Raw genomic sequence first — 27,994 nt, 5'->3', positions numbered from 1 at the left:
CCGCCCCTCCCCCCACTCACTGCCCCGCCCCTCCCCCTCTCATTGCCCCGCCCCTCCCCCTCTCACTGCCCCGCCCCTCCCCCTCTCACTGCCCCGCCCCTCCCCCCCCTCTCATTGCCCCGCCCCTCCCCCCTCTCACTGCCCCGCCCCTCCCCCCTCTCACTGCCCCGCCCTCCCCCCCTCTCATTGCCCCGCCCCTCCCCCCTCTCCCCACGTCCAATCAGCAGCGGCCTTCCCTTCACGTTGTTCTCCAATCGGGTGTCGCAGTCAGGGCCATGTGATGTTGATGTCGCAGGTTGATGACGGCGGTCGGCGCGGCGGTTTGAAGCTGGCGAGTGGTCCTGGAGTGTGGCGGGGGCTGTTTGGCCGGGTGTGTGGTCGCTTATCGCAGCGGGATACCGTCTGCGGGGAAGGCATGGCGGCCCTGCCCTTACAGCAGCCCAGCTACCTGCTGGTGAGTGCACCGGGCTCTGCTGACGGCCTTCCCCAGGTTTAGACTGTCCTTGGCTTTGGGTTTTATCCCTAACACAGAACACTGTGGGTGCTGGAAATCTGAAATAAACACAATTTAAACTCTTTAAGCACTCAGCAGGTTTAGTAGCCTCTGTGCAACAGAATAAACATGTCTGATCAAAGGCCATCAGCATTGTAACTCATTGGAAATGAGCTGAACAGCCTGCAGGACACAGTGTCCTGCAGGTAGAAGAAGAGTAGCACAAGAGAAGTTTTGTGGTGAACTGGAATGATTAAATGACAACAGCAATGGTAGCGTGAGGTGGAAGCAGATGGCAATGTGACAATGTAGATCAATCCTTCCCAAACTCTCCCAGTGACACCTATTTCAAAGCTTGGAAATTTTCTTTAATCCCACCTTGAAAAGCAGGTGACTGAAGAGATGGTCTGTCAGCCAGCGGGGGACGGGGGCATGAGCACTGGTGGTTATTGCTGCTTTGGAGCTTGTTACCCCCAAGGTTTTAACTTATGATCCCATTTTGGGAAGCTGAGGTATGGAAATGATCTGGGTGCACAGAATGAAAGGTTGATGGCTATATGGCTATATGATGGCTACTAGCCCTTTATTGTGAGTGTCTTTATTGTGAGTGTCCTTAGGTTCTCTACAGTGTTAGTTTTTTGCTATTCTTTTTGTGTGATAAATTGTAACTTTCAGGAATCAGTTTCTCTACCACTTGTTCCTTGGAAGCTTCTATCAATTGAACTTGCACATTTGTAGATTTTTGTCTACACTTTCTGGTGATATTTGGAATTCTGATCCCTGTCAGAAACCTTTTCAGAAAATGAAGGAATGGAATTGTTCTCTCTTTACAGGCTCTTCTAAAAGCAGATGGTACGAATAAGCCTCTATTTCAGAGATGTCATGAATTATCCAAAGCGATAGAAGATTATTCACCCAAGGTATGATGCTACCTTATCTCTCTTTTGTGATAACTCTTGCCAGTTCTTCCAGTACACCATTGACCTTGGGTGTATATACCCTCTACGCCATCCCAGGCCATAAGTACACATCTGACCCTGTCTGTGTGAAAGGATGCAGCAAGGCATGACCACAGCACTATGGATGGACTTAGAATGAGCATTCTTTTACTTAGGGTATTGTGAATCTGTGGAATTCTCTCATCAAGTGAGATATGGGTACTTAGTTGTTTCAGATGGCGATTGTTAGATTTATGAATATATGAACAATTGGCGAATCCTGCAAGAAAATGAAATTGAGATCAAAGGTCTGCTAGAATTTTAATTGACAGAGTAACCATGCAGGGCCAAATGACCTCCTATTCGTAGAATCATACGTGGAAACAAACCCTTCAATCCAGCCAGTCCATGCTGACCATCATCTCAAACTAAACGAGTTCACCTGCCTGCGCTCCAAATATTTCTTATTCATGTACAAATCTAAATGTTTTTTAAACATTGTGCATCCACCTCATCCTTTGGAAGTTCACTCCAAATATGAACCACTCTGTTTTTAAAAACAAATTGTACCACATGTCTATTTGAATCTTTCTCCTCCCTCCTGAACAATATGCCCTCAGTCTTGAATACCTCCACCCTAGGGAAAAGACCCCTGACATTTATCTTGTTGATACCCTGTCTTGATTTTGTAAACTTCTAGAAGGTCACCTCCTACATTCCAGTGAAAAGAGTCCTAGCCTATCCAGTCTCTCTTATACCTCAATCCTTTCCCTGCAATATCCTGGTAAATCTCTTCTGAACCCCCCTCCAGCTTAATAATATCCTTCCTATAACAGAGTGACCAGAACTGAATGCAGTACTCCAGAAGCGACCTCACCAACATCTTGTACAATCTCAACGTGATGTTCCAACTCCTGTACTTAATGGTCTGAGAAATGAGGGAAAGCATGCTAAATGCCCCTTTAACCACCCTGTCCACCTGTGACGCAGGTTTCAAGGAATTACTCCTTGGTATCCTCCAGATCTTGCACTAATCGGTGTGAATATTCTGCAGTTTAAGAAAGCTAAATTTAATGTTTCCCACCTTGCTTTGGACTAGTAAAATAGTCTGGTGGAAAATATAGTTAATGAACCCATCCTCTTCCTTCATTCCATCCTACCCTTATCAAACAGAGTCAAAATCTTCGGTTGATCAGCCCAGCTCATTACTCTGTATATTTTTGTAATATCATATTTGTATTTCTGTAGTTGATATTAATCTGAACTAGTAAGTAACGAAAAGGGTTTACTTTTTAATGTTGAAATGTTCTGGTTAATACTGAGTACTGCTGATCCAGGTAAATGTTTCACAACTTCCTTTTGTAATCCAGAAATTTGTTAGTGAGAAACTAAACTTGATTAGCTCAATTCGAAACTGAAGTTCATAGCTCCTTGAGAGTCCATAGAGTCGCAGGTAGATAGGATAGTGAAGAAGGCGTTTGGTATGCTTTCCTTTATTGGTCAGAGTATTGAGTACAGGAATTGGGAGGCCATGTTGCGACTGTGCAGGGCATTTGTTAGGCCACTGTTGGAATATTGCATGCAATTCAGGTCTCCTTCCTATTGGAAGGACATAGTGAAACGTGAAAGGTTTCAGAAAAGATTTATGAGGATGTTACCAGGGTTGGAGGATTTGAGCTATAGGGAGAGGTTGAACAGGCTGGGGCTGTTTTCCCTGGAGCATCGGAGGTTAAGGGGTGACCTTACAGCGGTTTATACAATCATGAGGGACATGGATTGGATAAATAGACAAGGTCTTTTCCCTGGGGTGGTGAAATCCAGAACTAGAGGGCATAGGTTCAGGGTGAGAGGGAAAAGATATAAAAGAGACCTAAGAGGCAACTGTTTCACGCAGAGGGTTATATGTGTATGGAATGAGCTGCCAGAGGAAGTGGTGAAGTACAATTGCAATGTTTAAAAGGCATCTGGATGGGTAAATGAATAGGATGGGTTTGGAGGGACATGGGCTGGGTGCTGGCAGGTGGGACTAGATTGGGTTGGGATATTTGGTCGGCATGGACAAGTTGGACTAAAGGGTTTGTTTCTGTGCTGTACATCTCTATGACTCTATGAACCCCAAGGTCTATCTGTTCCACAATACTACCTAGGGCCCTACCATTAATTGTACCTTTGCATGTTTTACCAAAACGCAATGCTTTGCACTTATCCAGATTAAACTCCATCTGCACTCCTCAGACCATTGACTGAATTGATCAAGATCTAGCTGTAATCTTTGCTGTCCTCAACCTTCTTTGCTGTCCACGATACCACCAATTTTAGCGCCACCTGTAAACTTGCCAACCATGCCTTTATATTTTCATCTAAATAATTTATATAAATATCAGAAGTGGACCCAGCCCTGATCCCTCCTCAGTTTTTCTTAAGAGTCTTGTATGTTTCAAAAGGATTAACTCTCATTCTTTTTTCGAGGTATTCACGTGTTTTTTTCCCCAATACTACCCTAGGCCGTACTTAGTTGTACGAGCTCTGCCCTTGATCGTTTTGCTAAAATGCAATACCCATTGACCTAATTTATCAAGATCTCTTTGTAATCTTAGATAACCTTCTTCAATGTCAACTTTACCACCAATTTTGGTGTCACCCATGAACTCACTGACCATGCCTTCGGTATTCTCACAAAGCTATATTCATAAAGCTCTTATGCATTTTCACCATCAGGGAGCCTTTTTACTTTTCTAGTGTGTCTTTTGCCTTTTATCAGTATTTAGTTACTCAGCTGCTTGGTGAATCTGTTTTCTTTTTTCATGTTTTGCTGTTTCTAGGAGCTCCATTTGATTTTCCCCTGGCTAATGGAGTGTGTGTTTGGCAACCCGGATGGAACTGTTCCTGGTTGGAACTTGCGATATTTGCAGGGTCGTTTGAATCCAAGTGAATACGCTGCTGTGGTTGAGTTTTTAGATCCCAGGTATAACCATTCTTGCTTCCTTTTCACTGTAAAAGGATAGAACTGAAGATTGACTCTAAGGAGCCTAAATTATAAAAGTATTCAATCTTCCTTGTATGCTAGCTACTTACAAACGTGAGTTAGGAGTACGAGTAGAAGAGGGAGTCGGAGTATCAGTGGTAGGGAGACCAGCCATGATCTCATTGGTCTTTTATTTTAAAAGTCCATTCATGGGATGTGGACTTCTTGGGTCAGCGCTTAATGCCGATTCCTAATTGCTGTTGAGAAGGTGATGGTGAGCTGTCTTCTCTTAAAATAAAACACTCAGCTCCTCAAACCACCTCTGCCATCCAATAAGCTCATGGTTGATCTGATTGCAGTCGCTTTTCTCCCTATCCCTGATAACATCCGACTCTCTTCCTCATCAAGAATTATCTACCTTTACCACTAAGAAAAATTGATTAGCGTTCAATTTTTCAGTCCTGATTGGGAGACTCCTGATTTTTAGCTCTGTCCTGTAAATAAAATTCCAGAGAAGCTGAACAGATCTCATACCATCTGCAGAGGCAGAACAGTGTAATATTTCCTGTCAAGTATGACTCTTATTAGGAATTGTTCTTAGGAGTTTTATCAGACTTGAAACGTTAACTGCTTCTCTGTTCACACATGTTGCCAGATTAACTGTCAGTCTAAATTCCATCAGTGAATCAAAGTTTCAGAATTACTGTATCTGCTGCAATGCACTTTTGAAACATCCCTTTGAGAAAGGTCTTGCAGAGATGTAAACCTTTATTTATATTTGGCTTTTATCTGATATTGTCAACAACAAATAGGATATAACAAAAACTATTTCCATAAGCTTCATGAGCAAGCATTCCCAGGTCAGCAACAGCTGTGTAAGGTAAGTATTTAAACTCACCTTCAGAAAGCTGCAATGGGTTGATGAGTGGTAGATGGAGTTTAGTTTGGATAAATGCAAAGTATTGCGTTCTGGTAAAACAAGCAAAGGCAGGATTTGTACAATTAATGGGAGGGCCCTAGGTAGTGTTGTATGACAGAGACCGAAGGGTTCAGGTATTTGAAATTTGCATCACAGGTGGACAGGGTGTTTAAGAAGGCATTTAGCACACTTTCCTTCATTTCTCACTCCTTTGAGTATAGGAGTTGAGTCATGTTGAGGTTGAACAGGATGTTGATTATTCTTCTGGAGTACTGAGTCCAGTTCTGGTCGCCCTGTTACAGGAAGGATTAGATTAGATTAGATTAGATTAGATTAGATTAGATTACTTAATAGTGTGGAAACAGGCCCTTCGGCCCAACAAGTCCACACCGCCCCGCCGAAGCGCAACCCACCCATACCCCTACATTTACCTCTTACCTAACACTACGGGCAATTTTTAGCATGGCCAATTCACCTAACCTGCACATCTTTGGACTGTGGGAGGAAACCGGAGCTCCCAGAGGAAACCCACGCGGACACGGGGAGAACGTGCAAACTCCACACACTCGCCTGAGGCGGGAATTGAACCCGGGTCTCTGGCGCTGTGAGGCAGCTGTGCTAACCACTGTGCCACCGTGCCGCCCACGGTGGAGAATGTTCACAAAAGATTTACCAGGACATTGCCGGGAATAGAGGGTTTGAGTTATAAGGAGAGTCTGGACAGGCTGGAAATTGTTTCACTGGAGTATAGGGGTTTACTGGAGCAGAGGAAGTGGTGGATGCAGTGTTTAAAAGACATTTGGATATGTAGAGTCATAGAGATGTACAGAATGGAAACAGGTCCTACCCATCCATGCCGACGGATATCCTAGATTAATCTAGTCCCATTTGCCAGCTCTTGACCCATATCCCTCAAAAGGGGGAGAAAGTGAGGACTGCAGATGCTGGAGATCAGAGTTGAGAGTGTGGTGCTGGGAAAGCACAGCAGGTCAGGCAGCATCCGAGGAGCAGGAGAACTGCTGCCCTTGAACTCCACCCCTCCAACTGCAACAAGAACAGAATCCCCCTGGTCCTCCCCTTCCACCTCACTTACATCCAAGGCCCCAAAGGATCTTTCCACATCTGTACCTCCACTAATGTCATCTACTGTATCCGTTGCACCCGATGTAGTCTCCTCTACATCAGGGAGACAGGACGCCCACTTGTGGATCGTTTCAGAGAACATCTCTGGGACACCCGCACCAACCAACCCCACTGCCCCGTGGCTGAACACTCCAACTGCCCTCACTCCACCAAGGACATGCAGGTCCTGGGCCTCCTCCATTGCAAACCCTAACCACCCGATGACTGGAGGAAGACTGCCTCATCTTCTACCTTGGGACCCTGCAACCATGCGAGATCAATGTGGATTTCACTAGTTTCCTTATTTCCTCTCCACCCCCATTATCCCAGTCCCAAGCCTCCAAATTGACACTGCCCTCAGGATCTGTCCATCACCTTTCCCATCTATCTGCTCCATTCTCCTCTCCGACTTATTGCATTCTCAGCTACCTCTCCCCCCACTGGCCCCCCAACCCCACCCACTCCCATTTATCTCTCAGCTCCCCCCCCCACCCCACAAGTCTCATTCCTGATGAAAGCCTTATGCCCGAAATGTCGATTCTCCTGCTCCTCGGATGCTGTCTGACCCGCTGTGCTTTTCCAGCACCACACTCTCGACCCCCACATCCCTCTAAACCCTTTTTATTCATATAACTATCTAGATGTCTTTTAAATTCTGTAATTGTACCAGCCTCTTCCACTTCCTCTGGCAGCTCATTCCATACACTCACTATCCTTTGCGTGAAAACGTTGCCCCTGAGGTCCATTTTAAATCTTTCCCCCCTCCCCCTAAACCTATGCCCTCTAGTTCTGGACTCCCCCCCCCCCCCCCCCACCCAGAGTAGCTTTGTCTATTTATCCTATCCATACCCCTCCTGATTTTAAAAACCTCCTGATTTTATAAACCTCAGCTTCCAACGCTCTAGAGAAAACAGCCCCAGCCTGTTCAGCCTCTCCCTAAAGCTCAAACCTTCAAAAATGTTTGGAGGGATATGGATCAAGCGCAGTCAGGTGGAACGAGTTTAGTTTGGGATTATAGTCCGCATAGACTGGTTGGACCAAAGGGGCTGTTTCTGTGCTGAATGATTATATGGCTCTGTGATTGTTAGCATTTCTGATGAACAGAAGTTGCAGCCTTGTACATTATCTTTGGGAATCGCAGTATCTTGGATTTCAAGTATATGATTTTGTGACTTGCAGATAGAGTCCATTCAGCCCATCGAGTCTATGCCAGCCCTCCAAACAGCATCTCACCCAGACTCAGCCCCACAATCCCCTACCCTATTCCTGTAACCCTACATGGCTAATCCACCTAGCTTGTACATCCCGAGACACTGCAGGGCAATTTACCATCGCCAATCCACCTAACCTGCACACCTTTGGACTGTAGGAGGAAACTGGAACACCCAGTGGTGCAGATACAGGGTGAATGTGCTAATGTCACACAGGCAGTCACTTAAGGTAGAATTGAGCCTGGGTCTCTGGTCCTATGAGACAGCAGTGCTAACCACTGTGCCACCGCAAGGAAAAAGGCCATTTGGCGCATCAAGTCAGCAGTGACCATCCAAAGAAGATCCCACCAAGGCCCCCCCAACCCTATCTCTATAATCCTGGATTTTACCATGGCCAATTCACCTAGCCTGTGCATCCCTGGATAATTTAGTGTCACCTAACCTGTATATCTTTGGATTGTTGTGGACTTTAGACAAATTCATTGCTTCTTTGACTGTTCTGGCCAATGTTTTTAGTTCACCTGTTTCAGGAGAACGTATTGTGCGTCATTTATCTGGTTGCTTGTGAGAGTTTGGTGTGCGCACACACTGCTGCATATCACTGCCTAGCAACAGTAATGACCATACACAATTATTAAGTGATTGTGATAACGTTTGGGTTGACCTGTGCGCATGAAAGGCATCGGAAAGAATTGCTTGCTTTAATATAACACTTGTAACAACCACTGAATGTCTCTCGTGCTTCACAGCCATTTGTGTACTTCTGAAATATGTTCACCATATTGTTGGAAAAGAAGCAGCCAATTTGCAAATGGCAAGCTTCAAATGATAGAGCTTTAAATTGAGGGGTGATAGATTTAGGACCGATATTAGGGGTAGTTTCTTCACTCTGTAGTAGGGGTGTGGAACGGCCTGCCTGTAACAGTAGTAGACTCGCTGACATTAAGGGCATTTAAATGTGGATAATAATGGAACGGCGTATGTTAGATGGGCATCAGATTATTTTCACAGGTCCGTGCAACATTGAGGGCCGAAGGGCCTGTACTGCGCTGTAACGTTCTATGATATTAAATGCAAGGTTGCATTAAAATCTACCACTTCGATGACTTTTTACTATTAATGAAAATTCTCTCTTTCTTATATTTAACAGTGGCCCAATGATGAAGTTAGTTTACAAACTTCAGGCTGAAGATTTTAAGTATGAATTCCCACTCTCATATCTTCCTGTGAGTATAGAGCAGTGAATTGGTTGCACTAATGTACATTGTGTTCAGGGCAGATTCGCAGCATTGGTACAACAAATGATATTTTGTGACATTTTAAGCAATTAAGTAGTGACCACGACATTGACAATGATGAATATTACAGATGTCCTTGGCCTAGATGTCCTAGATTGTACTAAATAATCAGTTAGTGTAGCCAAAAGGATACTTTTCCTGGTTAGGGAGTCAGCAGCTCAGGTCCTGATATTGGAATTTTACAGCATGAAAATAGACCCTTCCATCCAACTCATCCATGCTGACCGTGTTCCCAAACCAAACAAGCCCACTTGCCTGTGTTTGGCCCATATCCCTCCAAACCTTTCTATCCAAATATCTTTAAAACATTGTAACTTTATTTGCATCCACCACGTCTTCTGGCAATTCATTCCACACACAGACCAATATACAACAAAAGTTGCCCCTCATGGCCTTTCTAAATCTTACCTCTCCTTTAAATTATATCCCCTGGTTTTGAACGGTTTCTCCTCTCTCATTTTTATAACTGGAATCCTCCATGCCTGGCATAACCCTGGTAAATCTTCTCTGAACCTCCTCCAGTTTAATAATATATTTAATAATATTGTGGTGACTTAATCAATAATTGATTCTTGTGTTGGGGACCCTGTATCTTTTCAGAAGCCATGTTGTATATTTCTACTGATCCCTTCCCATTGCCAGTAATTGTGAAAGAATAAATCATAAAATCATAATCATATCGTTTGCTAAATTTCTCAAATAACAGATGTCAGATTGGTTTGGCCCTTTTTTTGAAACATGAAGCTCATGATCGAGCTTTCAGTTGAATGAAATTACCCAAGCTATTCAAGAGTTAGTGGGGTAGTGTCTGTTCCAGCTCCTTAATTGACCTTTTCTAATTACTGTTTGTGCATTCAGTTTTTCTAATCTGTCAAAAATGCCATCATCTGTTGTATGTGTGCTGTTCAGGACTGAGCACCCTCCTTTGGAACAGAAACATCATCAACAATGATGCAAAAATATCATTCGGAACCTTTACCATAACCTGAAAACCAATATAAATCTATCTTGCACTGCCCTTTAATTGCCCTGTACACTCCTTAATGATTATTTAACAGAGCTTTAAAAAACATTTCTGCCCTGACTGTAGCAGTTGTTCACAATCTTCATTTGCAGAGATGTTTTGTCTACTCCTGTCTTCCTTATGTCCATATTTATCTATAAAAAGATCAAAACCTCTTGTGCAGAAATGTGTGTGAAGAACAGTTATAAACTATGTGCAGTTTGAGACTGGCTTCCTAAAAATTGCAATGCATGCTAATATTGGTCTGTTGGTGTTTTTATAATCCAGGGTCCTGTGAAAGCTTCAATCCAAGAAGGTGTTTTACCTGATTTTCCACTGTATCATAACAAGCTGCAGTTTCCTCTGTCAGGAATGACCAACCTCAGTCTCTCACTCAGTATCCTTTCACTCAAGTGTATGTGGAGCTGATGACTCTGCCTTCGCTGTGTAGTGTTGGTGCCGGATCCTTCTCTTTGCAGTTTGTGTTTCAGGATATTAATTTGCTTGATTTTGGGATAATCTGAATAACTGGCTTCAGTGCATTTTTATTTGTGTTGTTTCAATCAAGGGCCTGGGTAGAATATCTGGAAATGTTGACTGATATGACTGTACCTGACCTTTGAGTCTTTGTTGATGATTCATTGCCAGAAGTCCCAGCTCATGTCATTGTACCTGGTCGGAGCTGTCACACTAGCAAGAGCAAATGCACTCGTAATTTAAATTCACTCAACACGAAAATGGTTTCAGATTCCAGAGGGGTTTTAATAGTAATAAAGACAGAGGTACCGTGCCCCGGCCTGCATCCCTAACTAGACTATGTACAATGGTCTGAGCTCGGATACTGTAAGGGTGCTAATTGATATCAAAACTCTGAAATTGATTATGCACAACTGTCAAGATTTTTGCTTCTGTCCAGTGGCTTCCTCTCAACTTTAAAACCCCAGAGTATTTTTATGGTACTGTTGTGGTACTGAGCAAAACACCTAGATGCCATGAGTTCAACTCCCATCATGGTAATGTGTGAAACCTGGTAACTTGTCAGCTCTCACCTGAAACACTGACCATGAAAACAGACAGCTTGTCACTTATAACTCTTATTTTGTTCAAAGAAAGCAGACTAATAATCTCTGCTGGTTCTGTCCTGCATGTGATGCCAGTTCTGGAAGCTGCCTCTGGGCCCTCTGCAGTAGTTACCCTCAGGAGGATAATCACAGCTTATTGGATCTCTCATTTCTGGTACCCTATTAGTAAATACCTAAAGCTCAGAATTGAGCACAGTGCTCCAGCTAAGATCTAATCAATGATATGTAGCAATCATAAATATGCAATAATGGACCTCTTCAAACTTTCTCCAGCGTTCAATAAAATCATGGCTAATCTAGCTGTAAATTCAACTGCACTTTCCAATTTAACCGCCTTAATCTTTTACTCCCTTGCAGATTGAAAACCAGTCTCATTCAATGACCCTGCTACCACTGTTGTCTGTGGAAGAGAATCCCAAACTCTAACGACCCTCTGAGAAAAGAAATTCCTGCTCATTACAGTCTTAAATAGGAAACCCCTAATATTAAAACTGTGCCCCATAATCCTGTATCCGTCCACAATGGAAAATATGCTTTCAGCATCCTTTAGAATCCTGCTTCAAAGGTTCATTTCTTATTCTTCTAAGCTTGAATGAGTATAGACCCAGCCTACTCAACATTTCTTCACAAGATAACCCCCTTCAACTCAATAATCCCAGTGCTCAGTTCATCAACTTCACCAACACATTCCATCCCGACCTTAAATTCACTTGAACCAGGCATCTCTGACACCTTCCTCCCTTTCCTGGAACTCTCCATCTCCATCAACGGTGACCAGCTCAACACTGACATATTCTACAACCTCACCGACTCCCACAGCTATCTGGATTACACCTACTCCCACCCTGCCTCCTGCAAAAATGCAATCCCTTATTCCCAATTCCTCTGCCTCCACCACATCTGCTCCCAGGAGGACCAGTTCCACCACAGAACACACCACATGGCCTTCTTTAAAGACCAAAATTTCCCCTCCCATGTGGTTGATGATGCCCTCCAGCACATCTCTCCACTTCCCGCAACTCCGTCCTTGAACCCCTCTCCTCCAACCGCAACAAGGACAGAACCCCCTGATATTCACTTCCACATCACATCATCCTCCGCCATTTCCACCACCTACAAACGGAACCAACCACCAGAAATATATTTCCTTCCCCACCGCTATCTGCTTTCCGTAAAAACCGTTCCCTCCGTGACTATCTTGTCCAATCCACCTGATGCCTGGAGGAAGCATGCCTTGGGACCCTCCAACCCCAGGGCATCAATGTAGATTTCACCAGTTTCCTAATTTCCCCTCCCCCCACCTTATCCTAGTTCCAATCTTCCAGCTTAGCGCCGTCCTCATGACCTGTCCTACCTGTCCATCTTCCTTCCCACCTATCCACTCCACCCTCCCCTCCAATGTATCACCTTTACCCCCACCTCCATCCACCTATTGCACTCACAGATACCTTCCCCCGCCAGACCCACAACCCCCCATTTATCTCTGCACCCCCTAGGCTCCCAGCCTCATTCCTGATGAAGGGCTTTTGTCCTGCTCCTTGGATGCTACCTGACTTGCTGTGCTTTTCCAGCACCAAGCTCTCGACTCTAATCTCCAGCATCTGTAGTCCTCATTTTTGCTTAATCAGCCAAATGAACCTTCTCTGAACTGCTAACACAAATATATCCATCTGTCAGTAAAGAGACCAAAACTGTACTTCATACTCTCAGTGCAGTCCCACACAAGGCCTGCACAGTGATAACAAGTCTTTCTTTCTTTTATATTTCATTCCTCTTGCAATAAGGGCATTCCTAGTTGCATGCTGTTCCTGCATGTTAACTTCTTATGATTCATGTGCCTGCTGTCCCAGATCCATGTACTGTCGCACTCTGCAGTCTGTATTCTGTTTTTCTATTTCTCATGACAGAATGATCAGCCTAATTTATTTTCCTAGTGTATTCTTCTGCCAAATTTTGTCCACTGAATTCACCTATCTCTATCCTTTGGCAAATTGTTTTTATCCTACTCATAACTGATGTTCCTCCCTATCATCTGCAAATTGCTTACTAAATATTCTGTCCCTGCATCCTGATCATTAATGTAGGTTGTAAGTAGTTGCGGCTCCAGTGACTCCATTCATGTGGCATTCAGTGGTTACAGTTTGTCAACTTGACAATGACACAGTATGACTGTTTCTTAGCAGCATGAATATAGGGTTGACTGAGAGCCCCGGCACTTACAGAATGGTACCAAATCCAAATCACCTACATAGACTGGTTCCCCCTTGATCAACTCTTGGTTACATCCTCAAAGAGCTCTAATAAGTTGCTCCAACACTCTTTCCCTTTTGCAAAACTATGTTGAGTCTAAAGATGACATCATAAAGGATTAGCTTAACCGTATCTCTATCATAAAATCAAGGATCTTGCCCTGTAAACTTGTTCCACCACCTTTAATTTGTGTATGTGAATCCTTCATTTGTCTAGGCTAACCAAAGCATCTGATTTGCGGATGGGAAATGTGTGGCTGATGTCCATGCAGTCAAACTCCAAGGAGGCAGCTGGGACTCAGTGCTGCAAGTGTGAGACTAGTTTAAACTTGTCCTAAAATATTGATTCCCTAACTCTGTTTGGCAGATTTGATGCATAGTTTTCACACTTGATAATAAATAGAACTCACCCAAATCCTGTTAGGACAATTAAGTGTCGAGTTTTGCTGGTGAATAATTCTCTTCCTTTTCACTGCGTAGAATGATGTTTCTTTTTCTTCATGAAAACGGAGTCATTTATTACACTAAAAGGTTGTAGCAAGGTACATTTAGTGCGCTTTGTTCTGTGAATTTCTTTGGAGCATTGGGATTGGATTTTGAACAGCTGTACGATAAACCATCAAAACTTTCACAGGTTTTTTTAAAAATGGTTGGCAATTCTTAACTGCATAACCAGATCCCTTTGAATACTATTTCTTCAATTTTGCTATGCACCTCACCACACCGCGGGTAAGTTGAGACTGCTGGATATGAAGCAGCACTAGATAAAGGACAGAGAGAGCCTGCTGCCTGGGTGTTTGACCCACTGCCAACAGTTTGGCCTCTGACAGGGATGCCTAAGTTGTAACCTTGACCCTGTGGCTAATGATTCATCCCATAAAGTCTTGGCAGTTCCATTCTAATTGAGATTTATAACATCGATGTGTTTCAGTGAAGCCCCTCATCAGATCTATTCAAATAGCTGTGCATCACGTAATCTTCCTCCACCTTATCTCTGTAACAGCATGCAATCTCCCACCGAACTCTCCCCTCACCCCCGTCCCCAATATACAGTTGTTATTCAATCTATGGTTTTGATAATTCTTCATATTTGATTAACCTAAATATCTTTCAGCCTACCACATTACATAAATTGAGCTCATTCAAAACTCTTCTCATTGACTCTGCTCCTGTTCTTGACTTTAAAAATACTCAACCTTATTTTCACATACTTTGAAGGTGCTCACCCAAAAAGCAGATCTCTGTAATATTGTCTGCTTTGGGATACCTGTGCCCATCCAGAATTTTCCTCTGCTTGATTTTATTTGCAGAACCATCTTGGTTATAGCTTTAGCTATCGGAGCCCTTGCCTCTGGAGCATTCTCCCTAAACCCCTCACCATCTACCTCTCTTCAACATGGAAACATTGCTTAAAATCTATTTCATTGCCCAAACATTTAGTTACTGTCCTATTTCCTTGCGTCAAATTTTGTTTGAAAAATCTTGTGAAGTTCCTCAGAATGTTCCTCAGAACATTTTATTTCATGAACTCTACTGTATCATTGTGAATTGTTGTGGTACTTTTTCTCACCCTCATTAACATATCCTCCCATTCTTCTTCAGTCTTTACTTAGCTTCCCCTTATAAATTGTGCAAAGTGACTCACTTGCTCAGTATGGCAGAGCAGAAATTCCATATTCTCACCATTCAAAAACAACATTTATTTAACTTCTTTAACATAAAATATTCCAGGAACCTTCACAGGAACGTTATAAAGCAAAATCTGACACCCAGCGGCAGGAGATATTAGGGCAGGAGGCTATAAACTTGGTCAAGGGGGTCGGTTTTAAGGAATATCTTGAAGGAGGAAAGAGTGACACGAGGTTTATTGACACAGAGCTTTTGCCTAGCCAACAGAAAGCATGGCCACCTCTTGGTGATTTCAATCCATGCCAATGAATTTGTCACTTTGAAAAGGACTCAGATAAAGAAAAATAAAGTGCAAGATCAATGTAAGATTGTGATCATTATGTATAATGATTAAAATGTTGGATGCAAAATTCCAATTGACGTTATGATTGCATCTAAACCATAATGTGACAGGTCAACATGAATTGTTGCAGAATGCTATTCTTGTAGTTAGCTTGACCAATATCTCTCAGTTCAGTATTGCCAGCTCTGTCTCTGTTCCACAGCACTGCCAATCTGGCATCTACCAACTTTTTCCCCTCTTTCTCCGAAATACATGTAATATCAGAATGGTTTTGAAACTCAGTGAAAGAGTATTAGGAGTTTTAAGCACTTTTTTTCTGTGCATCTCCAGTTCTGAACTCTTGTATAACCCCAGTTTCTTTAGTGCAACCCAGCCTTCAATCGCGAGGATGCAAGGTATGGAATTTTCCTTTGAAACGGTCTCTTCACCTTACTTTCCTCCTTTAAGAGACTCCTTAAAATCTATTTAAATAAGCTTTTAATTATCAGTCTTAATATCAGCTTACGTAATTTGGTGACAGGTTTATTTGATATTTTTTCCCATATCAAAGTATAAATATAAGTTGTTATTCAAAGCTCTCTTCACCTTTTTTTGCTCTCATTTCATTTACAATATTAAGACTTGCTGTTGCAAATGTGGAGTGAACACCTCTGGGACACCCGGACCAACCAACCCAACCACCCCGTGGCTCAACACTTCAACTCCCCCTCCCACTCCACCAAGGACACGCAGGTCCTTGGACTCCTCCATCGCCAGACCATAGCAACACGATGGTTGGAGGAAGAGCGCCTCATCTTCCGCCTAGGAACCCTCCAACCACAAGGGATGAACTCAGATTTCTCCAGTTTCCTCATTTCCCCTCCCCCCACCTTGTCTCAGTCCAATCCCTCGAACTCAGCACCGCCTTCCTAACCTGCAATCTTCTTCCTGACCTCTCCGCCCCACCCCACTCCGGCCTATCACCCTCACCTTGACCTCCTTCCACCTATCGCATTTCCAATGCCCCTCCCCCAAGTCCCTCCTCCCTACCATTTATCTTAGCCTGCTGGACACACTTTCCTCATTCCTGAAAGAAGGGCTTATGCCCGAAACGTTGATTCTCCTGTTCCTTGGATGCTGCCTGACCTGCTGCGCTTTTCCAGCAACACATTTTCAGCTGTTGCAAATGTGGACCAAGAATATTGTTTCAATGGGGATGTTACATTTTGGGAGTAGCAAGTGACACAAATACTTCACAGAACTGCATGGGAGATCATGGGCTGGGTATAGACTGATAAAATGCTTCACAAAATCTTCAAGGCTCTTGTGGGAAGCATCTTGTTCTCTTAATATTGCTCTCAACTCTTGTTACAGAATTGTTCATCCGGTCAGCTCTTCAGCACCTCAGACAGTGCCTATTTTGTCATAGTGGACAGGTACCTGAAATACTTTCTCCCTACAGAGGGGAATGTGCCACCATCACCATTCCTGAATGCATGTGGAACAGTTTCTCCTCCAACACCAAGGTACTTCTGCTTGTTTTTCTAACTAGCAATTATATTGGGGATTCTGGGATGAAGTTACATAGAACAACACGGCGCAGAACAGGCCCTTTGGCCCTTGATGTTGCGTCGACCTGTGAACTATTTACAGCTCATTCCCCGACGCTATCCCAACATCATCCATGTGCTTATCTAAGAATTGATTAAGTCTGCCTAATGTGGCTGAGTTAACTACATTGGCAGGTAGGGCATTCCACGCCCTTACCACTCTCTGAGTAAAGAACCTGCCTCTGACATCTGTCTTAAATCTATCACCCCTCAATTTGTAGTTATGCCCCCTCGTACAAGCTGACATCATCATCCTAGGAAAAAAACTTTCACTGTCTACCCTAACTAATCCTCTGATCATCTTGTATGTCTCTATCTAATCCCCTCTTAGCCGCCTTCTTTCTAATGAGAACAGACCCAAGTCTCTCAGCCTTTCCTCATAAGACCTGCCCTCCAGACCAGGCAACATTCTGGTAAATCTCCTCTGCACCTTTTCCAATGCATCCACATCTTTCCTGAAATATGGTGACCAGAACTGTACACAATATTCCAAGTGTGGCCGCACTAGTGGTTGTACAGTTGCAGTGTGATATTGTGGCTCTGGAACTCAATCCCTCTACCAATGAAACCTAACACACACCGTATACCACCTTAACAGCACTATCAACCTGGATGGCAACTTTCAGGGAGCTATGTACATGGACTCCAAGAATGGGGCGGCACGGTGGCACAGTGGTTAGCACTGCTGCCTCACAGTGCCAGAGACTTGGGTTCAATTCCCGACTCTCTGTGTGGAGTTTGCACATTCTCCCCGTGTCTGTGTGCGTTTCCTCCGGGTGCTCCGGTTTCCTCCCACAATCCAAAAATGTGCAGGTTAGATGAATTGGCCATGCTAAATGGCCCATTGTGTTAGGTGTAGGGGTAAATGTAGGGGTGGGTTGTGCTTCGGCAGGTCTGTGTGGACTTGTTGGGTCGAAGGGCCTGTTTCCACACTAAGTAATCTAATCTAATCCAACTGCACATCCACACTACCAAGAATCTTTCCATTGACCCAGTACTCTGCATTCCTGTTATTCTTCCCAAAGTGCATCACCTCTCATTTAGCGGCATTGAACTCCATTTGCCACCTCTCAGCCCAATCCTGCAGTTTATCCAAATGCCCCAGCAACCTGTAACATTCTTCCAAACTGTCCACTACTCCACTGACTTTAGTGTCGTCTGCAAATTTACTAATCCATCCACCTATGCCTGCGTCTAAGTCATTTATAAAAATGACAAACAGCAGTGGTCCCAAAAGATGATTGTGGCACACCAGTAGTAACCAGACTCCAGGCTGAACATTTTCCATCAACCGCCACTCGCTGCCTTCTTTCAGAAAGCCAGTTTCTAATCCAAACTGCTAAATCACCCTCAATCCCATGCCTCTGCATTTTCTCCAACAGCCTACCATATGGAACCTTATCAAAGGCTTTACTGAAGTCCATGTATATCACGTCAACTGCCCTACCCTCATCTACATGCTTGGACACCTCAAAAAAGTCAGAGGTTTGTGAGACATGACCTGCCCTTGACTAAAACCATGTTGATTATCTGAAATCAAATTGTTGCTTGCTAGGTGATTATAAATCTTATCTCTTATATTCCTTTCCAAAATCTTTCCTACAACAGAAGTAAGGCTCACTGGTCTATACTGACCTGGGTCATCTCTACTGCCCTTCTTGAACAAGGGCACAACATTTGTAATCCTTCAGTCCTCTGATACTAAACCTGTAGACAATGACGATTCAAATATCAAAGTCAAAGGCTCTGCTATCTGCTCCCTAGCTTCCCAGAGAATCCTCGGATAAATCCCATCCGGCCCAGGGGATTTGTCTACTTTTACTCCTTCTAGAATTGATAACACCTGTTCGTAGATTTGATTCCCTTCGACCCAACAAGTTCCCTTCGACCCAACAAGTTCACACCGACCCTCTGAAGAGCAACCCACCCAGACCCATTCCCCTACATTTACCCCTGACTAATGCACGCAATGGGCAATTTAGCATGGCCAATTCCCCTAATCTGCGCATCTTTGGACTGTGGGAGGAAACCGGAGCACCCGGAGGAAACCTACGCAGACACGGGGAGAATGTGCAAACTCCACACAGACAGTTGCCCGAGACTGGAATTGAACCCGGGTCCCTGGTGCTATGAGGCAGCAATGCTAACCACTGAGCCATCGTGCCACCTCTTACCTCATTCTTCTCCTCCACAATATTCTCCTTTTCCTAAGAAATGTTCGTTAAGCACCTCTCCGATCTCTACAGGGTCCACACTTAACTTCCCACTTCTGTCTTTGACTGGCCCTATTCCTACCCTAGTCATCCTTTTATTCCTCACATACCTATTGAAAGATTTAGGATTCTCCTTTATTCTATTTGCTAAAGACTGCACGTGTCCTCTCTTTGGTCTTAACTCTCTCTTTAAATCCTTCCTAGCTGATCTGTAACTCTCCATCTCCTCATCTGAACCATCTTGCCTCATCAACACATAAACCACCTCCTTCTTAACAAGGGATGCAATTTCTGTAGTAAACCAAGGTTCCCTTACCTTATTGCCACCTCCCTACCTGACAGGGACATACCTATCAAGGACACACAATATCTGTTCCTTAAATCAGCTCCACATTTCCATTGTCTGCATCCCCTGCATTTTGCTACCCCGTTCTATGCATCTTAATTCTTGCCTAATCACATTATAATTGCCCTTGCCCCATCGATTACTCTTGACGTGTGGCATGTACCTATCCCTTTCCATCGCTAAACTAAACGTAACTAAATTATGGTCACTTTCTCCAAAGTGCTCACCTACAACTAAATCAAACACTTGGCCTGGTTCATTACCAAGCACCAGATCCAGTGTGGCCTCCCCTCTTGTTGGCCCTTCGACATACTGTGTCAGGAAATCCTCCTGTACACATTGGACAAAAACGGATCCATTTGAATACCAAATGCTTTTCTCCTGTTTGTTTTCTTTCTGTCACAGTAAGCCAGCTCCCTCAGTATTCACCCACAGAGTGCTGATGTTATTGAGCAGGAATTGATTCAGGAAACTGTTAAGAATTTATCTGGCTGAACCGCTTACTATCAAAACCATTTATCAGTGGGAAGAAAATGCACATTTTGTTTACCAAGATATTGTGTCCTCCTTCAATATCTGTTTTTATTCTCTTCATACAGAACACCAAGTGTACCATTCACGTCCTATGGTGGGCCCCACACCAGCCTACTGAAACGCCACATTTCACATCAGCCTTCTGTGAATACAGACCCAGCTGCTCAGGAAATCTGGAGATCTGAAACACTGCTTCAGGTAATGATCAATAGTTTGGTGTCTTCCTTGCTGCAGAGCTTTGTATTGCTATCCTGGTCAAAGTATTGAATGTGACTTTGTTTGCAGACAGTTTGTGTTTGCTTATGAACAGAGTCAGTATCAAGTGTCAGCAAATCAAGCTGTAGAGTTTGATACTGTTCAGCAGAAAGCTGAACTCCCAACCTTAAGTCCTCCCTCCTGCATGTTTTTGAAACCTTGATCTACTCCTTTGTTACTTTGGGCTGCGTTATTCCCATTTCTATCCTCTGTAAACATAAATGCATCCAAAGTTCTCTTGTCTGAATCCAAATTTGCACCAAGTCCCAGTTCACCCATCAGTCTGGGCCCATTGATGTACATAAGTAGATAAAAGCACAGATATTGTGTTACTCTATTTTTGATATTCTGTATACCATTCCTCCCCAGCCCTATCATATACACCATTGTTAGCTGTCTGCATTCTAATGGAACTCCCCTCCCTCAACCCCTCCAACTGATTTCCTCTTTGAAAGTCTGTGTCACTTTGACCAGGTATTCTGGCCACTTCTCCTATGTTCTGCACAATTTTAGTAATTAATCTCTTGTTTTGTTCTTATTTATTTGAATTATGGAAGTGAACAGATTATGAATGACAGGTTGTGTTATAATGATTAATTATTTCGTGCCATTGTTTTTGTCCCCTTTGCATGGGAAGTATATTAGGTAAAATATCAATGCGCTCTGAATCCACAGCTTCACTTATTATATTAGAGTAAATTGACAAATTTACAGTTTGTAACCAATAACATTTGCTTTCTGCCCTGTATCCAGTTTTTTTTTAATCCATCCCAGTTTTTGTCACTACAGCATTTGGGTGCTAGTAACTAATATTTTGTAAGGCGTTTGTCTCAATGTTTTCTTTGCAACTCTTGGTACACCACTGGTGGCCTGTCCTTTGCTATAAACTCCACTAAAGCCATTTGATTTATGTTGTTTCTTATTCTCTCTCTTTCGGACATGCTTTTAATTGTTGTGTCCTTGCACAGAGAACTGTACTCTTTGCCTTTATAGTATTCCTGAAATTCTCTCCTTTGCTGTCCTATTTCTGTCCATCTTCCAAGGTAAGCAGTAGTTCTGTTCTGCTTGTGTCGTAGTTCCTTGATACAAGCAGCCTCGAGTTCAGACAGTTTACTGCAAATGCTTCTAGTGTTGCTCCATTAGCTTTTCCTTTACCATTTACGTCAGACTTTTTAAAAATCTGGTTTGTTGGCTAGCACCTCCTCTTTCATTAGCGTTGCATGGGATCCATGTCCTGCTCCCTCTGGGTTTGAATGATTTACAAAAGCTGCTTTGATTGCTCGTTGTGTGGTTCCTCTATGTCTTTCTAAATCATTGCCTTTACTTTGGGGGAGAAAGAAGTCTTCATTATGAAAACATTTGTTATTACTGGTAATACTGAATAAGCTCATTTTATTGGGGGGGTGGGTGGGGTGTGATGGAAGAAGGCAGGGCAGGTGACTGAGGTGTCAGCAACCATGATTATATTAATTTTAAAATGGTGATGCAAAAGGATAGACCAGATCTAAAAGTTGAAGTTCTGAATTGGAGGAAGGCTAATTTTGACGGTATTAGGCAAGAACTTTCAAAAGTTGATTGGGGGCAGATGTTCACAGGTAATGGGATGGCTGGAAAACAGTGTGCCACAAGGATCGGCGATGGATACACTGCCTTTTGTCATTTATACAAATGATTTGGATGTGAACATAGGAGATGTAGTCATTAGGCTTGCAGATGACACCAAAATTGGAGGTGCAGTGGACAACGAAGAAGATTACCTCAGAGTAAATTGGGATCTTGATCAGATGGACTAATGGGCTGAGGAGTGGCAAATGGAGTTTAATGGGCAGCATGGTGGGTCAGTGGTTAGCATTGCTGCCTCACAGCACCAGGGACCCAGGTTCAATTCCAGGCTCGCGAGACTGTCTGTGTGGAGTTTGCACGTTCTCCCCATGTCTGCGTGTGTTTCCTCCGGGTGCTCCGCTTTCCTCCCACAGTCCAAAGACGTGCAGGTTAGGTGAATTGATTAAGCTAAATTCCCCGTAGTGTTCAGGGATGTGTAGGTTGGGTGCATTAGTCAGGGGTAAAAGTAGAGTAATAGGGTAGGGGAATGGGTCTGGGTCAGTTACTCTTCAGAGGGTTGGTATGGACTGGATGGGCTAAATGGCCTGCTCCCACACTAGGGATTCAATTCATTCTATTCTAGGTAAATGCCAGGTGTTGCATTTTGGAAAGGAAAATCAGAGCAGGACTTGCACACTGAATGTTCAGCAACACTCCCCAGGACCTTACCAAAGACCTTGGAGTGCAAGTTCATAGTTCCTTGAAAGTGGAGTTGCAGGTAGATAGGATAGTGAAGGTGGTGATTGGTATGCTTTTCTTTATTGGTCTGAGCATTGAATATAGGAGTCTGGAGGCCATGTTGCGGCTGTACAGGATGTTGGTTCGACCACTTTTGGAATGCTGGGTGCAGTTCTGGCCTCCCTCCTATCAGAAGGTTGTTGTGAAACTTGAAAGGTTCAGAAAAGATTTGCAAGAATGTTGCCATGGTTGGAAGGTTTGAGCTACAGGGAGAGGCTGAATAGGCTGGGGATGTTTTCCCTGGAGCATTAGAGGCTGAGGTAAGCTTTATAAAATCATGAGGGGCATGGATATGATAAATAGACAAGTCTTTTTTCCCTGGGGTAGGGGAGTCCAGAACTAGAGGGCATAAGTTTAGTGCGAGAGGGAAAAGAAATAAAAGGGACTCGAGGGGAAACATTTTCACACAGAGGGTGGTGCATGTGTGGAATGAGCTGCCAGAGGGAAGTGGTGGAGGCTGGCACAATTTCAACATTTTAAAAGGCATCTGGATGGGTATATGAATAGGAAGGGTTTAGAGGGATATGGGCCAAGTGCTGGCAAATGTGAAGAGATTAGGTTGGGATATTTGGTCGGCATGTACGAGTTGAACCGAAAGGTCTATTTCCTTGCTGTACATCTCTTTGACTCTATTTTAAGTTATAATTGTTTAACTCTTCAGAGTTAGTGTTTATTTTATCTGTTGCTTTTTTAAATTCCAGTTGGAGTCCAAATCAAACACTCCTATCAATCCCTCAAATATTATCCATGTAAAGGTTGACCCCATAACTTCTGGCCTAAAAGAATTGATTCAAAAATTCTACTTTACATGAGTTCATACCATTTTTAACTGAAAATGTGTTGCTGGAAAAGCGCAGCAGGTCAGGCAGCATCCAAGGAGCAGGAGAATTGACGTTTCGGGCATGAGCCCTTCTTCAAGAAGGATTCCTGAAGAAGGGCTCATGCCCGAAACGTCGATTCTCCTGCTCCTTGGATGCTGCCTGACCTGCTGCGCTTTTCCAGCAACACATTTTCAGCTCTGATTTCCAGCATCTGCAGTCCTCACTTTCTCCTCATACCATTTTTAATCCAGTTCCCTTTTTGAAAATTGCTATTGGATCTGCTTCCACTACTCTTTAAAGTAATGTGCTCCAGATCATCATAACTCATTGTATATTATATTTTGGCCTCATGTCATTTCTGGTCCTCTTGCCAATCACCTTAAACCTATGTTGTCTGGTTACTGACCCATCTGTGGGACCCTTATGCTGACCTTATTTATTCTTTCGAAACTCTTCATGAGGTTGAACGCAACTATTTCCCCTTGATGGAGGGATCACCAACCAGCAGTATAGATCTAAGTGGCAGAAAGTTTAAAGGGGATATGAAGAAAAACATTTTCACCCAAAGAGTGGTGAGAATCGGGAACTTGCTGCCTGTAAGAGGGGTAGAGGCAAAAACCCTCATAACACTTGAATGTTTAGATGTGCACTTGAGACACCAAGGCTATAGCCAAGTACCTGAAAATAGAATTAAAATAGTTAGATGGTTGTTTTTGACTGGTGCACATCAGTACTTTAGTTTTCTATGACTCTATGACAGTGCCTCAATTTACAAAGGTAAGGATTCATTATAGCTTGTGATAGCCTTCATGATTTGTCCTACCATCTCCTAACACTTGTGTGTGTTCACTCATAGGTCTCTTTGTTCATGTTGAAAATTGTTTTCCAGTCCTTCTGACCAAAATCAATCATTTTATATCTCTGCATTAAATTTCATCCATATCTCTGTCCATTTCACCAGTCTGTCTTTATGTTTCTGATATTTCTGGGTTTTTGTGATCTGCAACCTTTGAAATTATACTCTGTATATATCCAAGTTCAGATCATGTTTATATATTTGTAAAAATAGTTGTCCTATACTGATGCTTGAATGACACCACTAAAATTTTGGTCTGATCTTAAACACAACATTTGAACAGTCATGTGGTTGCACAGACCTTTAACATTGTTGAGAAGCAAACTGTTGAGCGCAAGAATATCAAATTACAAAAGGAGCAACAATTTATACTGTCTGAGAAAAGGGGGCTGATTGGTTAGCCAGTCAGTTTTGATTGATCAAGACCCATTATGGAGAATACGTCAGGAACTTATTAGAAACATAGAATATCGGAACAGGAGTAGAAGCAGAACCATTCAGCCCATCTAGCTCACTTGACATTCAGTATGGTCATGGCTCAGTCTCAGTCTCCGTGATAGACTCCTGTTCTCACTCCTTGTTGTTTGACATTGTCAGCCTCTAGAAATGTATTTGCTGCTTTTGAAAAATATATTCAATGATTTAATTTAATGCCATAACCCACCATATCACTTCTGTTTGGAGGCCAAATGACAACTCCGACTAATGTTTTTCACCTCTTGTTGTTTCGTAACCTTTCTCACCGTTTAATCTTTCACAGCACCACTCATTTTTTTTGTTTCCTGTCCTTCCCTTGGATGTTCACTTCCCAGCCTTAGTCGCATGTGGGAGCATGACTGTGTAGGTGTAATCATATTATACATGTTTACAACTATGTGTGCTATTAATTTCTGTCCTTTACTGAGTTTGCCATGCATTCAGATATACAACCTTCAGACTAATCTTTTTTAACACTTCTTGTACCAGGACTTTATTTACTGCTAGCCGCATATTTGCTTTCTACATTGGTATCTTTCGTTTCTATTTTGGCTTCCCCAGGCTTTGTTTAATCCAAAAAAGGGCACAATGCCTGGTTATGTTACTTTGTCCTGGGTATGTAAATTCATAGCTTCTAGCAAACATCATTGAACCACATTGCTAAATCCACTGATGATCTTCAGTTGGTTGGTTTTCTGTGTCTTCTTCTGCAATGACTGTTCACTAGTTTATCTATAACTATTAGACAGTTTAGTATATACCTGTACTTGTCCCTTTAGTCCCAAAGGCTTCAATTTTGAAAACAAAATGGTCATGCTGTACTTCATGACAATCCACATATACAACTGCACCTTAGACTGTTCTCATCCACTGTTATCTAAGAGCTCAAGTTTGTCAAATACAGTTTACATTAAGTAAATCTATGTTAGCTTTTTATTCACCCAAATATTTACAAATATGAATTAATATAGTGCCAGATATTATCTTGAAGTTTCCCCACCACGAACATTAAGCTGACTGACCTGTCATTTTATAGGTTAATCATTTTCTCTGTGAAACAGGGGTGTTTTCCTCTGATACTCCTTTCAGTAGCTGAAGCTCCTTTTCTATCCTGAGGGCTTTTTAATCACCTTCTGTTCGGTGATTCCTCTCCTATTCAATTTCTCTGCTGCCTCTTCATAACTACATTGATTGTAACCTCTTTTTTTGTGAAGGCAGATGTGAATGCTCATTTGGAATCTCAGCTGTGCCATCCATCTCCACAAAGTCATTACCTTTTTGGTTCCCATTTTGACTCTTCTTTTGACTAATCTTTTTACCTGATGATCAGTTATAATCATTTTGTTAGGTTGCCCACTAACCTAGTTTCTTAGACTGTCATTCTTGCTCCTTTTTTGTTTCTCAGTTCCCCTCTTTGTATTGAGCTTGATTTTCTTTGAAATAATGAACCTGGCATTGTTCATAAACATCTTTTAACTTAGATTTTAATTTTTGCCTTCAGTCATCCAGGGGACTTTAGCTTTCAATGTCCTTTCTTTCCAGCTCATGAGAATGCCCCAAGTCATTACTCAAGTTATCTGCTCTTTTAAAGGCCTCCCATTACTCAATGTTTTACCTGTCAATCGTTCAATTGAATCCCCTTGTCCATGTTTAATTGGTCAGGCTTGATCTCTCAGCCAGAAAAGCCATGGTGCTGAGTCGAGTTGTTTTGTGCCTTGCTCTACATTTTGCATGATTACTTCACTGTCTTGTATTTTTGTTTGGCTCCATATTGAAATGAATTTCAGAAAGCTGACAGGGAGTGACAAAGACGATTCCTCTTTGCTTGCCTTCTGCTTTCTCCCATTTATTTCGCTTTGGGTGAACATATGATGTAATGCTGTGCTCCAAAGAGCAGCATGTTCTGCAATTCAAGGAAAGGCATGAATGAACAGGGGTTAGGCTGAGCAAACATTCTTGACCCTAATGAGAGCTGTCAGCATCAAGGAGGTGATTGAGGCAGAAATTATTGGTCATCGGTGTAAGCTGGAGTTGCTGAACAGCCTTAGAGAGTCTTGTTGATTAAAATATTGTCAAATATACCAGACAAGTACAAGCAGAGGAAACTACATTTAACCCGTTAAAACCCCCGGAAGATTGATGCATTCAGAAATTTTAGAAAATTTCAAATAACTTACTTGATGGGCATTTGAGTCACTGCCAAAATGTGTGTGTGGGGGGGGCAGGGCTTTTGAAACACGAGGATGAAAGGGTTGAGCTGGAGGAGGGAGGGGTTTGGATGCAAGAGTTGGTACGGGAGAGGTGGGCTAAATGCTTTTTACCTTTTACTTTTCTATTGTTTGTTCACAGATTTTCATTGAAATGTGGCTTCACCATTATTCACTGGAATTGTATCAGAAAATGCAGTCTCCCCATGTCAAGGTATGTGCTCCCATATTTTTCTTATGCTTTCTGATGAACTGGTTTAACTGCTTTATCACTTGTCTTGAGTGCTATATGTGGGCTTCAGCGGACTGCAGTTATAAAGTTGAAACTGGTTTACTAATCTAGATTTAACCTGCAAGCCCCTGATTTTTAATCTGCTGCTTCATTGAAACTGATTTGTGTTTCAGGCTCTAAAGGGGTGCTTCCAACATGGTTCCTGACCACTGGGAATAGACTCAACCTCACTTTGGTTTATTGTGAAATTTAAATTTTCTTGTAATCTCTCTTGGGATGCGACATTGTTGATCAGGTCAGGAGTTATGGCACTTAGGGCGGTATTGAGCTGCCCTAATGAACCACTGAAGTCCATGTTGTGTAGGAACATCCCCATTGCTGTCAGGGAGAGAGTTCCAAGATTTTGACCAGTGACTCTGATCTAATTAAGAATGGTGTGAGACTTCAAGGGGTACTTGTAGGAGAAGCATTTTACTCTGTTCCCCTCTCCACTTTTTAGGCACTTTTTAAAATTAAGTATTGAAGTAATTTGTTTTTGATAGCCTACAGTATTATGATTTGATTTCAGAGATTTCATGAGTAAATTCTAACATTCCAATTACTCCTTGACCACACCCCTGAAGCAGAGTCATTGCTTGGAATTATGGCTGTGGATCAAATGCTGGGTGTACTGGATTGAAATGGCTTGTTTTTAAAACTTGTGCTTCATTTTGTGGACCAGAGCTCCCATTGGCATATTCATGTTATCCTGAAACTCCCAGTGTGCCCAGGATGGAGTTTTTAAATCTGAGGGTGACCATTTAGTTTGACCGCACTTTAGAGCTCTGCTCCAGCTTTGCATGTTGTGTCGATTTGATGCTTTGGGTGCATGT

At 42.8% G+C, this 27,994-nt stretch overlaps 1 protein-coding gene across 6 annotated transcripts in view; it reads left to right on the top strand.

The window, feature by feature from the left end:
* The first annotated feature begins 280 nt into the window (after nucleotides 1-280).
* The window catches only part of smpd4 (sphingomyelin phosphodiesterase 4), a 73,363-nt gene continuing 45,649 nt past the window's right edge, over nucleotides 281-27,994 (top strand). For 5 of the 6 annotated variants that reach the window (XM_043716214.2, XM_043716211.2, XM_043716213.2 and 2 more), the window contains exons 1-9: nucleotides 281-454; nucleotides 1,327-1,413; nucleotides 4,254-4,396; nucleotides 8,799-8,874; nucleotides 10,238-10,346; nucleotides 13,957-14,009; nucleotides 16,606-16,757; nucleotides 20,000-20,132; nucleotides 27,033-27,104. In XM_043716214.2, the coding sequence (XP_043572149.1) occupies nucleotides 281-454; nucleotides 1,327-1,413; nucleotides 4,254-4,396; nucleotides 8,799-8,874; nucleotides 10,238-10,346; nucleotides 13,957-14,009; nucleotides 16,606-16,757; nucleotides 20,000-20,132; nucleotides 27,033-27,104 (999 nt within the window). The remainder of the gene's footprint in view (nucleotides 455-1,326; nucleotides 1,414-4,253; nucleotides 4,397-8,798; nucleotides 8,875-10,237; nucleotides 10,347-13,956; nucleotides 14,010-16,605; nucleotides 16,758-19,999; nucleotides 20,133-27,032; nucleotides 27,105-27,994) is intronic. The other variant, XM_088000274.1, reaches the window with a different exon arrangement.

This window comes from Chiloscyllium plagiosum, unplaced genomic scaffold (assembly GCF_037043375.1).
Source record: "Chiloscyllium plagiosum isolate Xiang-an unplaced genomic scaffold, Cpla_swu_hap1 HiC_scaffold_24, whole genome shotgun sequence".
NCBI lineage: Eukaryota > Metazoa > Chordata > Chondrichthyes > Orectolobiformes > Hemiscylliidae > Chiloscyllium > Chiloscyllium plagiosum.
This window is presented reverse-complemented; position numbering and strand designations above follow the sequence as displayed.